This window comes from Oncorhynchus tshawytscha, unplaced genomic scaffold (genome assembly GCF_018296145.1).
Source record: "Oncorhynchus tshawytscha isolate Ot180627B unplaced genomic scaffold, Otsh_v2.0 Un_contig_766_pilon_pilon, whole genome shotgun sequence".
Lineage (NCBI taxonomy): Eukaryota > Metazoa > Chordata > Actinopteri > Salmoniformes > Salmonidae > Oncorhynchus > Oncorhynchus tshawytscha.
This window is the reverse complement of record NW_024609833.1, coordinates 1,486,285-1,498,926: the sequence shown is the minus strand read 5'-3', so window position 1 is coordinate 1,498,926 and position 12,642 is coordinate 1,486,285. Positions and strand designations below refer to the sequence as shown.

The following is a 12,642-nucleotide window of genomic DNA, read 5'->3' as shown; positions in this document are numbered from 1 at the left end:
AAGGCGAGGTACATCAAAGCTGGGACAGAGAGATTGAAAAACAGCTTCTATCTCAAGGCCATCAGATTGTTAAACAGCCATCACTAGCACAGAGCACACAGGCTGCCTACCAACAGACTTGATATCATTGGCCACTTTAATAAATGGAACACTAGTCACTTTAATAATGCCACTTTAAGAATGTTTACATATCTCACATTACTTATGTCATATGTATATACTGTATCCAACACTATCTATGGCATCTTAGCCGCTCTGTCACTTCTCATCCATATATTTTATATATTCTTATCCCATTTCCTTTACTAGATTGTGTGTATTAGGTTTTGTTGTGGAATTGTTAGATATTACCTGTTAGATACTGCTGCACTGTCGGATCTAGAATCATAAGCTTTTCACTACACTCACAATAATACCTGCTAACCATGTGTATGTGACCAATCAAATTTGATTTGATTACAAAACTGTAAGTAATACTGTGAAACACTATCATCCCACTATTAGTGCCAGATACGTTATGGACATTTTCTGAAATGATAATGCAAAAATGCATGTGCATCACCTTTAACTTTTGTTTAGGCTTTTGTTTAGGCAATGTATATTTTCCAAGGGAGCCATACAAAAAATACCTTGGTCTCAAAATGACTGTGAATTAATTAATTTGACCATTTTGAAATATACAATTGCAATGTGAATACAGCAAGCATAAGAACACAGTCAACATACGTATTTCCATTGTGGTCCTGTATGTTGATACTTACTATTTAATACAAAAACACTATATAATATGAGATATTGTCTTGGACAGATGGAGTGGCAGTCTTCCAAAGGTTCCTGCAGACAGAGTTCAGTGAGGAGAACTTGGACTTCTGGTTGGCCTGTGAGAAGTACAGGAAAATCAAATCCCAGTTCAAAATGGCCTCCCGAGCAAAACAAATCTTCTCAGAATACATGTCCATACAGTCCTGTAAAGAGGTAAAGCCAATGCACAGTACACACACCATGGTTCATCTTTAGAGTAATAATTTGGTGATGCTGCTACTATTTGAGCAGTGCGTTTTTGTGAGAAAGTGTGTTACAGATAAGATGTATTGTTCTTATTTATACAATTTAGAGATACAAAATGGAGTAGGGTGAAGTTGCCCCTAGGTGCTGATCTTGGGTCAGTTTGTCCAGTGATTATATATATATATATATATATATAAAGTACATTCGGAGTATTCAGACCCCATGATTTTTTTCCCCCACATTTTGTTACGTTACAGCCTTATTCTAAAATTGATTAAATTGTTTTTTTTTCTCCTACACATTTTACCCCATAATGACAAAGCAAAAACCGGTTTAGACATTTTTGCTAAGTTATTAAAAATAAATAGCTGAAACATCACATTTACATAAGTATTCAGACCCGTTACTCAGTACATTGTTGAAGCACCTTTGGCAGCCTCGAGTCTTCTTGACTGCTACAAGCTTGGCACTCCATTGTTCGGGAGCATCGCTGCACAGCTATTTTTAGGTCTCTCCAGAGATGTTCGATTGGGTTCAAGTCTGGGCTCTAGCTGGGCCACTCAAGGGCATTCAGAGGCTTGTCCCGAAGCTACTCCTGCGTTGTATAAGCTGTGTGCTTAGGGTCGTTTCCTGTTGGAAGGTTAACCTTCGCCCAAGTCTGAGGTCCTGAGCCCTCTGGAGCAGGTTTTCATCAAGGATCTCTATACTTTGCCTGGTTCATCTTTCCCTCGATCCTGACTAGTCTCCTAGTCCCTGACGCTGAAAAACATCCCCACAGCATGATGCTGCCACCACGCTTCACCATAGGTATGGTGCCATGTTTCCTCCAGACGTGACGCTTGACATACACGCCAATCTTGGTTTCATCAGACCAGAGCATCTTGTTTCTCCATGGTCAGAGTCTTTAGGTGCCTTTTGGCAAACTCCAAGCGGGCTGTCATGTGCCTTTTACTGAGGAGTGGCTTCTGTCTGGCCACTCTACAATAAAGACCTGATTGGTGAAGTGCTGCAGAGATGGTCATCTTTCTGGAAGATTCTCCCATCGCCACAGAGGAACTCTGGAGCTCTGTCAGAGTGACCATCTGGTTCTTGGTCACCTCCCTTCCAAATCATGTCCAATCAATTGAATTTGCCACAGGTGGACTCGAATCAAGTTGTAGATGCATCTCATGGATGATCAATGGAAGCAGGATGTACCTGAGCTAAATTTCAAGTCTCATAGCAAAGGGTCTGAATGCTTAGGTAAATAGGGTATGTGTTAAAAAAATATATATACATTTGCAAAAATTTCTAGAACCTGTTTTTGCTTTGTAATTGTGGGGTATTGTGTGTAGATCGAGAAGGAAAAATATTTATTTAATCCATTTTAGAATAGGGTTGTTACGTAACTATGATTAAACTGGCTCTCATGAGGACCACCACAGGAAAGGAAGACCCAGAGTTACCTCTGCTGCAGAGGATAAATTCATGAGAGTTACCTGCACCTCAGATTGCAGCTCAAATAAATGTTTTGTGTTCAAGTAACAGACACATCAACATAAACTGTGGAAGGGACTGCGTGAAATCAGGCCTTCATGGTCGAAATGCTGTAAAGAAACTACTACTGAAGGACACCAATAAGAAGAATAGACTTGCTTGGACCAAGAAACACGAGAAATGGACATTACACCGGTGGAAATCTGTCCTTTGGTCCGATGAGTCCAAATTTGAGATTTTTGGTTCCAACCGTCGTGTCTTTGCGAGATGTAGAGTAGGTGAACGGATGATCTCTGCATGTGGGGTTCCCGCCGTGAAGCAAGGAGGAACACTGTGATTTATTTAGAATTCAAGGCACACTTAACCAGCATGGCTACCACAGAATTCTGCCGCGATACGCCATTCCATTAGGTTTGTGCTTAGTGGTATAAGGACCCAAAACACACCTCTAGGCTGTGTAAGGGCTATTTGACCAGGAAGGAGAGTGATGGTGCTGCATCAGATGACCTGGCCTCCACAATCACCTGACCTCAACCCAAATGAGATGGTTTGGGATGAGTTGGACCACAGTGTGAAGAAAAAGCAGCCAACAAGTGCTCAGCATTATGTGGGAACTACTTAGACTGTTGGACAATCATTCCTCATGAAGCAGGTTGAGAGAATGCCAAGAGTTTGCAAAGCTGTCATCAAGGCAAAGGATGGCTACTTTGAAGAATCTCAAATATAAAATATATTATTTTACAACTTTTTTGGTTACTACATGATTCCATATGTGTTACTTCATTGTCTTAACTATTATCCTACAATGTAGAAAATAGTAAAAATATAGAAAAACCCTTGAATGACTAGGTGTGTTTAAACTTTTAACTGGTACTGTATATATACACCTACTATCGGTTTTGATTCAGAAAATGTGTACTTTTCCACCTATTATTTTTGGCTGACTGCAACAGCAGATGTGGCTAACAACTGCGCATGTGCACTCTCATGAGGCAAACTCTTGCAGGGTGACTACACAGCTCGCGTCGAGTGCGCGAGCGCTGCAATTTAAAAAAAGAATATATATATTATTCAATTATTGCACCCACACTGCTCACGCGCGCCAACGAACATCTGCGTTGCCAAGGGCTAAAATAGAAGTCAGTTCTATTTGTGACGCAGCTCATGCTGCAAGTCCTGCCTCTCACATCTCCTCATTGGTTTATAGAAGCAGGTACCCACGTGCCATTTCCTCATTGGTTATACCCACATGGGTGACTGAAAGACTAACGAGGTCGGTGGCGATAATGCACCTAATTTATGAAAGTTGCCAATCGCAATATAAAATCCAAAGAAAAAGCCTGGGAGGAGAGATGACTAGAAATGATTCGGTTGACCGTTTTTATGTGTGGATTAAATGTTGGAGTAGAGGACCTTGTGCATTTCAGGTAAAATAACAACTCAATGTTTATATTCCAGGGCAAATTAGCTAGCAATTGCAAACTAGCTAGCTAAATTGCCATAAATGTTTAATGCTTTTTGACCTGTCCCCAAATGAATGTAATTGGTTCAGAGTTTTTTATATTTTAACATGCGTGTCGTGATCGCGTTTGGTGTGTGGGGACAAATAAATGTGTGCACGCGCAGCCGGTTTAGTTTCCGTGTGAGTTTTATGGGGAGAAGGAGCTGGCGCAAAAGTTAAAACCAGTTAGCCTGAAGTTATTTCTGAAAAGTGAAAATCCGAAGATGGTATCAAGAGCAAGGTGGAGTTCGGTCCTGGCTGCAAGAAATCTAGGGAAGAAGACTCAAAATGTCACTTTTTCGTAGATGGCTCGTAGCAATGAAAAAAAAAACTAAATTTGATGTAAACACTCCTACAGCCAATCTAAGTGTGTGTAATAGCCTTGCACTTCATTGACTACGAAAGAGATATAAAAAAAATATAAAAAACTCAGACAACGGTTCCTTCTCTATTCTGCATTGTTGTATTCGGCACATTTGACAAATAACATTTGATTTGTATTCCCATCGACTGGATATGGTACCGTGCCAAAATACAGAGGCGCTTATGAGTAAAGTGTCAAAGCGAGCATCTGGTGGTTGGGAATCTAATCATTGCAGTTTGAGTTGATCTTATTGTGTTGTAACCATTGCACCATATAATCTAGATATGGCCTGGGCGCTCTACCGGTTAGCATGTGTGGCCTGTCTTTTATGACAAGGGGTTTGAAGAGATGAGACAGGAATTGTCACCTAACCTGCAGAATAGATAGATTAAAATGTAAGGTTGTTGCATTTTAATTACTTGTCTACTCTCTTATTTCATAATCAGAATCTCCAATGTCTGATGTGTGTTGTGCAAGTCATGGTTTATTTTCATTTAACATTTCATTCTTTTAACAACTGTATAGATCATGTTTTAGGGAAGACCTAGATGCAGACAGTGTCAAAGTAACAAACGTTTATTACTCGAACAGGGGGCAGGCAAAAAAACGACAAGTCAAGAAGGGCAGGCAGAGGTCAATAATCCAGAAAGGTACCGGATGGGGGGCAGAATGGTCAAAACCGGGAAACAAGAACTAGGAAAAAGGCAGGAGCAAGAGGGAAACCGCTGGTAAGCTTGACGAACGAAACGAACTGGCAATAGACAAACAGAGAACACAGGTTTTACACAGGGGATAATGAGGGGAGACGGGCACAAAGACGGGTGTGACAGTTTTGCAATGCGTGAACTACATGGCCCCAGGTAGGCCTATTTGGTTGCATGTAGTCTGGTCTATTGTGTATTCGTAACCTCCACCTCCCCTGTCGATAGCGGCCATGAGTATCCTAACAATATAATTACTTTTAGCCCCATGGCCATAAAAAACAAACATTCATTAGAGATTACAAACATGGTATCACATTATACTTGTGTTAGGATGGAAGTTTTGCTTTGTCTACACAAGAATAATAATTTGGCATATAACCCATACTATACCAACTGTCAATTCCTTTCACGTTTACAATTGTATATATAACAGACTACCATTGTGTCACAAATAACTGAGAGGTCAATGACCCCAACTCACTCGCCGATTCTGGCCTCAAAGAACCAAGCAACAGGAAGCTCCTCTGGCACCCATGTGAGTTGATGTTGTCAACTGTATATTTTCACACCTTTCCTGATGTGTTGCCTAGCCATGGCGTATTAGCATGACAACATGTCAGGCAACTGTATAGCCAACTGACATTTACTCCTGAGGTACTGACCTGTTGCACCATCTACAACCGCTGTGATTATTATGTGACTATCCTGGTCATCTATAAATGTTTGAAACTCGTTTTAGAACAACCTGGCATAAATGGCAATGTACTCTTATCTCCACCCGGCACAGCCAGAAGAGGACTGGCAACCCCTCAGAGCCTTGTTCCTCTCGAGGTTTCTTCCTAGGTTCCTGCCTTTCTAGGGAGTTTTTCCTAGCCACCGTCCATCTACATATGCATTGCTTGCTGTTTGGGGTTTTAGGCTGGGTTTCTGTATAGCCCTTAATGCTGACGTAAAAAGGCTGTTATAAATACTTTTGATTGATTGCGTGGAATAACTTGGCCCAAGATCCACCTGGTGTGTTTATTTGTATTTATTTATTTTTGCAGTCACAGTACCTAACCTTTTTTTGCGAATGTATTAAAAATGAAAAACAGGTATTCAGACCAATAACACAGTAGAAAAAAAGGGGGGTCTATGTACATTGTGTGCAAAAGGCATGAGGTGGTAGGTGAATAATTACAATTTTGCAGATTAATAACACTGGAGTGATAAATGATCAGATGGTAATGTACAGGTAGAGATATTGGTGTGCAGAAAAGTAAATAAATAAAAACAGTATGGGGATGAGGTAGGTAAAAATGGGTGGGCTATTTACAGCTGCAGCGATCGGTTAACTGCTCAGATAGCAGATGTTTGAAGTTGGTGAGGGAGATAAAAGTCTCCAACTTCAGCGATTTTTGCAATTCGTTCCAGTCACAGGCAGCAGAGAACTGGAACAAAAGGCGGCCAAATGACGTGTTGGCTTTAGGGATGATCAGTGAGATACCCATCCGTAGCACGCGCTCCAGCAGGTGTGTTGCCATCGTGACCAGTGAACTGAGATAAGGCGGAGCTTTACCAAGCATGGACTTGTAGATGACCTAGAGCCAGTGGGTCTGGCGACGAATATGTAGCGAGGGCCAGCCGACTAGAGCATACAAGTCGCAGTGGTGGGTGGTATAAGGTGCTTTAGTGACAAAACGGATGGCACTGTGATAAACTGCATCCAGTTTGCTGAGTAGTGTGTTGGAAGCAATTTTGTAGATGACATCGCCAAAGTCTAGGATCGGTAGGATAGTCAGTTTTACTAGGGTAAGTTTGGCGGCGTGAGTGAAGGAGGCTTTGTTGTGGAATAGAAAGCCGACTCTTGATTTGATTTTCGATTGGAGATGTTTGATATGAGTCTGGAAGGAGAGTTTACAGTCTAGCCAGACACCTAGGTACTTATAGATGTCCACATATTCAAGGTCGGAACCATCCAGGGTGGTGATGCTGGTCAGGCGTGCGGGTGCAGGCAGCGAACGGTTGAAAAGCATGCATTGGTTTTACTAGCGTTTAAGAGCAGTTGGAGGCCACGGAAGGAGTGTTGTATGGCATTGAAGCTCGTTTGGAGGTTAGATAGCACAGTGTCCAAGGACGGGCCGGAAGTATATAGAATGGTGTCGTCTGCGTAGAGGTGGATCAGGGAATCGCCCGCAGCAAGAGCAACATCATTGATATATATACAGAGAAAAGAGTCGGCCCGAGGATTGAACCCTGTGGCACCCCCATAGAGACTGCCAGAGGACCGGACAGCATGCCCTCGGATTTGACACACTGAACTCTGTCTGCAAAGTAATTGGTGAACCAGGCGAGGCAATCATCCGAAAAACCGAGGCTACTGAGTCTATAGTGCATGTCAGAGCAAAAACCAAGCCATGTGGTTGAAGAAATTGTTTGTAGAGCTCAGAGAAAGGATTTATGTCGAGGCACAAATCTGGGGAAGGGTACCAAAACATTTCTGCAGAATTGAAGTTCCAAGAACACAGTGGCCTCCATCATTCTTAAATAGAAGAAGTTTGGAACCCCCAAGACACTTCCTAGAGCTGGCCGACTGGGCAAACTGAGCAATCGGGGGAGAAAGGCCTTTCTCAGGTAGGTGACCAAGATCCGATTTTCAGCAGCAGAGACTGGGAGACTAGTCAGGATCGAGGGAAAGTTGAAAGGAGCAAAGTATAGAGAGATCCTTGATGAAAACCTGCTCCAGAGCACTCAGGACCTCAGCCAAGACAATGCAGGAGTGGCTTCGGGAGTGGCCCAGCCAGACTGGACTTGAACCCGATCGAACATCTCTGGAGAGACATGGAAGTAGTTGTGCAACCAAAGGTGCATCAACAAAGTACTGAGTAAAGGGGCTGAATACTTAAGTAATTGTGATATTTCAGTTTTTTTATTTTGAATAAATTTGCAAACATTTAAAAAAAAAAGTTTTTACTTTCATCACGGTGTATTGTTTGTAGATTGATTTAAAAAATGTAATCAATTTTAGTACAAGGTTGTAACAAAAGGTGTAAAAAGTCAAGGGATCTGAATACTTGAATACTTGCATTCAATACTTTGAATGCACTCTACCTGTAACTTCGACTATTCACGAGTCCTTGGAGTCTTCCACTTCCTGAAAACCAGTGTAGACCCCATAAGGCGATAGATATTTGGCTTGGATGTCATTTACCACGCAGGATGGGACTGGAATCCGGACTCCTGGACCCAATGTCTTACCACAAGAGGACTTACCACGGAGGACACACCATAGTGCTCTCCAAGCAGCACGTTAAGATATGGGTAGCCCTTTTTGGCTTAGAAGCGAAAGAAATGCCAACATATTATAGGTGAGGTGCTGGCTAGCGGAGTAGAACATTTGAAAAATTAAAGGGAGAGCTGCACACTCTAGGAGCTCAGATGCAATAATTTAATAACCTAATAACCAATGTTTCGACAGATAAGATGTCTTCATCAGGGTATAAGGACAAACACTGAGGGGTGACTAGTTTATATAGTGTCAAAGGATACACACCGGTGTCTGTAATCATTGGCGGGTTTGGCCTGATATCATTGGTTAATTCTCAGATGTAAAAATAACATACCAAAAACATGAAAGGATAGCATACGATCATAGATACAATTTGGCTACATAGGCCTACAAACATTTACAATAATCACTAGAGGCTTCAGATCAAAGTCTACGTTAACACCGAAGGGAGCAAGGGTCTTTAAATGAAAGATCCAGGCAGCCTCTCATTTTAACAATAAATTGTCGAGGTCACCCCCTCTCCTAGGGAGGGTGACCTGTTCGATGCCGATATAACGTAGCAATGAAATCGAGTGGTTTGGCTTATCATTCACATGAAGATGGGTAACAACCTGCAACCCACCCTGATCCAAAGTGATTATTTTTAATGGAGCATAATCCATAATCACGTTGCCAATTCCTGTTCTGTTTTTGTTTTTCTGTCTTCGGTTGGGGGGTACTATTGTTTGTTTTCATTATCTGTCTGTTTGTAAAACTGTAAATTCATAAACAAAATATAAAAAAGTACCATTCAACGATACATTAGCGTGCCTCCACTCGTTTTTTCCATCACTCACAAGTATTTCGTCGTCAGACACGTTTGTAGGTTGTTGTTTACTTCTTAAAACTAATCTGTAACACTATGCTACTGTCTTCACTTTTCCTCAGAAAAAAAACTAGCCTCTGATTGTGAATAAGGGCCTTACGTGCAGTTTTTATGTAAAGGGATTCCCCCACGAGAGCTCTGCTGTTGCAGTCTGCCACATAAATTAATGATATAAAATAATCGCAATCGTTTTAGGTGGAAAACTACACATTTTCTGAGAGGGGAAAAAATGCAAACGCCACCTACCTCGTTTCAGTGTATGGAATCACTTGGGAAATGTTGGTTTTTAGGTAAACCTCCCCTTTAATAGACCAATAAGAAAGAGTTCCAAACCTCTCTGCCAATAATGGAGTTTTCCGTTTTCCCCTCCCCACTCAGACCACTCCCAGACAATTATTGCTTAAGAAATTGCTCTTGGTAAGAAGCAATTTTAGTTTCTTTACCATTTTGAATGAAAACAAATCACAGTAAGGTACAGTATTTAACTCTTACCCAGAAATGATTTGATAGTGAGATAAAAACAGCTGCATTGATCCTTTAAATCTAGAATCCTTAGTTACTCCATCCATTTTTGGATGTATAAATTAGTGATATATAGGAGCTTAGTTCAATTGTTGTACCAAAAATCAACATTTACCAAAAAAATACACTTTTTTTACTCAAGTTTGTAAACAATGTACATGTGAACAAACAGTGTATAGCCTCAAAACATGGTTCAAATTATAATTTTGATATGATGGATGGTCAGTCTATGCATTTGAGAGTGGTTACATTTCTCCAGGCCTGTCCCTCAGCTTTTTACCAAAACAGAGGCGGGGTAGCCAATTTGTTTCAATTAAGGAGTCACTTTAAGGTTAGGATTGGGGGAAGGGAAGCTGATCCGAGAGTTGTGCCTAGGGGAAACCTCACTCCGGAGTATATGAAACATTAGCAGGGTGTGATATTTAATGTGGCAATCAGCGGTTGAAACAATAAAGTGTTCTCCCGCCACGGTTTTGCTAAAAAGCTGAGGGATGGGCCTGGAGAAATCTAACCACTCAAATGCATAGACCGAACTATGGATGCAAAAGTATAGTTTTAACCATGTTTTGAGGCTATACAGTGTTTGTTTACATTACTTTGCTTACGGAGTAAAACAAGCTTATATTTTGGGTTCTGATGGGGTACAACAGTTGAACTCCGCCCATGAGGCATTTATGTTATATTCTACAAAAATCAATGTATACATATCATTCATTTATAAATGTATGTAGCTACTGCAGATCCCTTTTAAGAGCCTCCTTCCAATAACAGGTGAATCTGGACTCCTACACCCGAGAGGTCACGAAGGAGAACTTGCAGAGCACCTCAGCATTGACCTTTGACCTGGCCCAGAACAGGATCTATGGCCTCATGGAGAAGGACCCGTACCCTCGCTTCCTGCGCTCGGACCTCTACAGGGACTTGACCAACCAAAAGAGGTTCAACGCCATGGTGCCAGATCTGCCCTGAGTTGGAAGAAAGATTGAGGACATTGGATGACTTGGAGCCCTGGTTTGTGTTCATTAGAGGGATGGACATTGGAGAGCTGTGCCCAGGTGACATTCACGTTGTCTAAATTGGTTTAGATTATGGTTTGGTACTATTTTTGTCAGTGTTATATACCTCATCTGATTCTCCATGGGCATTTTCCCAACCTGGTTCTGTGGTCATTGGTTTCTGACGAGTTAATTTAAAAAATGTTTTGAACAAATACAGCTTCCATATCCTCATGGCCCTTCCTGTTTGTGGCATAGCCCAAACCTTCACTGCCTTCTATTTCTGTGTGTAACACAGGCAGATTTCTGACACTATTCCAAAGACTAGAAGATGCTATACACTATATCTAGGAGGTGTTCAACATAGCCAAGAGGCCTTCCAGTGTATTCAAACCATTGTGCAATCAACAAACATGGTGCAATGAAATCTCTCCCCCCCCCCAAACATTATACAAGCAATCCTATATGATCTTTTAATATTTCAGCATTGGAAGCTCTGCAATACAAGGTGGTTGCCACTGCTTACAGAAATCCTTCACCATCAGCATCCAGATTCTAAGTGCAATATGAATGTTTTATGTACAGTGCCTTCAGAAACTATTCACACAACCTTTCCTCATTTGAGATTAAAATGTATTTCATTGTAATTTTTTATCAATGATTTACACAATAATATATATAGATATAAAAGGAAAATTAAACACTAAAATATCTTGATTAGATAAGTATTCAACTGCCTGAGTCGATACCTGTTAGAATCACCCTTGGAAGCGATTACAGCTGTGAGCCTTTCTGGGTAAGTCTCTAAGAGCTTTCTACACCTAGATTGTGGAATATTTGCCATTCTTTACAAAAGTAGTCAAGCTCTGTCATTGTTTATTGATCATTGCTAGACAACAGATTTAAGTAGATTTTAAGTCAAAACTGTAACTCAGCCACTCAGGAACTTTCACAATCTTCTTGGTAAGCAACTCCAGTGTAGATTTTGCCTGGTGTTTTTGGTTATTGTCCTGCTGAAAGGTGAATTCATTGTCCAGTGTTTGATGGAAAGCAGACTGAACCAGGTTTTCCTCTGAAATTTTGCCTGTGCTTAGCGCAAACTCCCCAGTCCTTAACGATTACAAGCATACCCATAACATGATGCAGCCACAACTATAGAGTTGAAGTCAGAAGTTTACATACACATTAGCCAAATATCATTTTAACTAAGTTTCTTTTCACAATTCCTGACATTTCATCCTAGTAAAAATTCCCTGTCTAAGATCAGTTAGGATCACCACTTTATTTTAAGAATGTGAAATGTCAGAATAATAGAGAGAATTATTTATTTCAGCTTTTATTTATTTCATCACATTCCCAGTGGGTCAGAAGTTTACATACACTCAATTAGTATTTGGTGGCATTGCCTTTAAATTGTTTAACTTGGGTCAAACATTTTGGGTAGCCTTCCACAAGCTTCCCACAATAAGTTGGGTGAATTTTGGCCCATTCCTCCTGACAGAGCTGGTGTAAGTCAGGTTTGTAGGCCTCCTTGCTCGCACATGAATTTCAGTTCTGCCCACACATTTTCTATAGGATTGAGGTCAGGGCTTTGTGATAGCCACTCCAATACCTTAACTTTGTTGTCCTTAAGCCATTTTGCCACAACTTTGGAAGTATGCTTGGGGTCATTGTCCATTTGGAAGACCCATTTGCCACCAAGCTTTGAGATGTTGCTTCAATATATCCACATAATTTCCCTTTCATATGATGCCATCTATTTTGTGAAGTGCACCAGGCCCTCCTGCAGCAAAGCACCTCCACAGCACGATGCTCCCACCCCCATGCTTCACGGTTGGGATGGTGTTCTTCAGCTTGCAAGCCTCCCCCTTTTTCATCCAAACATAACGATGGTCATCAAATAGTTCAAATAGTTCTATTTTTGTTTCATGAGACCAAA

At 41.1% G+C, this 12,642-nt stretch overlaps 1 protein-coding gene across 3 annotated transcripts in view; it reads left to right on the top strand.

The window, feature by feature from the left end:
- Nucleotides 1-11,151, top strand: part of LOC112248901 (regulator of G-protein signaling 3) — an 80,782-nt gene extending 69,631 nt beyond the window's left edge. For all 3 annotated transcript variants that reach the window (XM_024418316.2, XM_024418317.2, XM_024418318.1), the window contains 2 exons: nt 809-975; nt 10,480-11,151. In XM_024418316.2, coding sequence (XP_024274084.1) covers nt 809-975; nt 10,480-10,677 — 365 coding nt within the window. In that variant the 3' untranslated portion in view covers nt 10,678-11,151. The remainder of the gene's footprint in view (nt 1-808; nt 976-10,479) is intronic.
- Nucleotides 11,152-12,642: the final 1,491 nt, after the last annotated feature.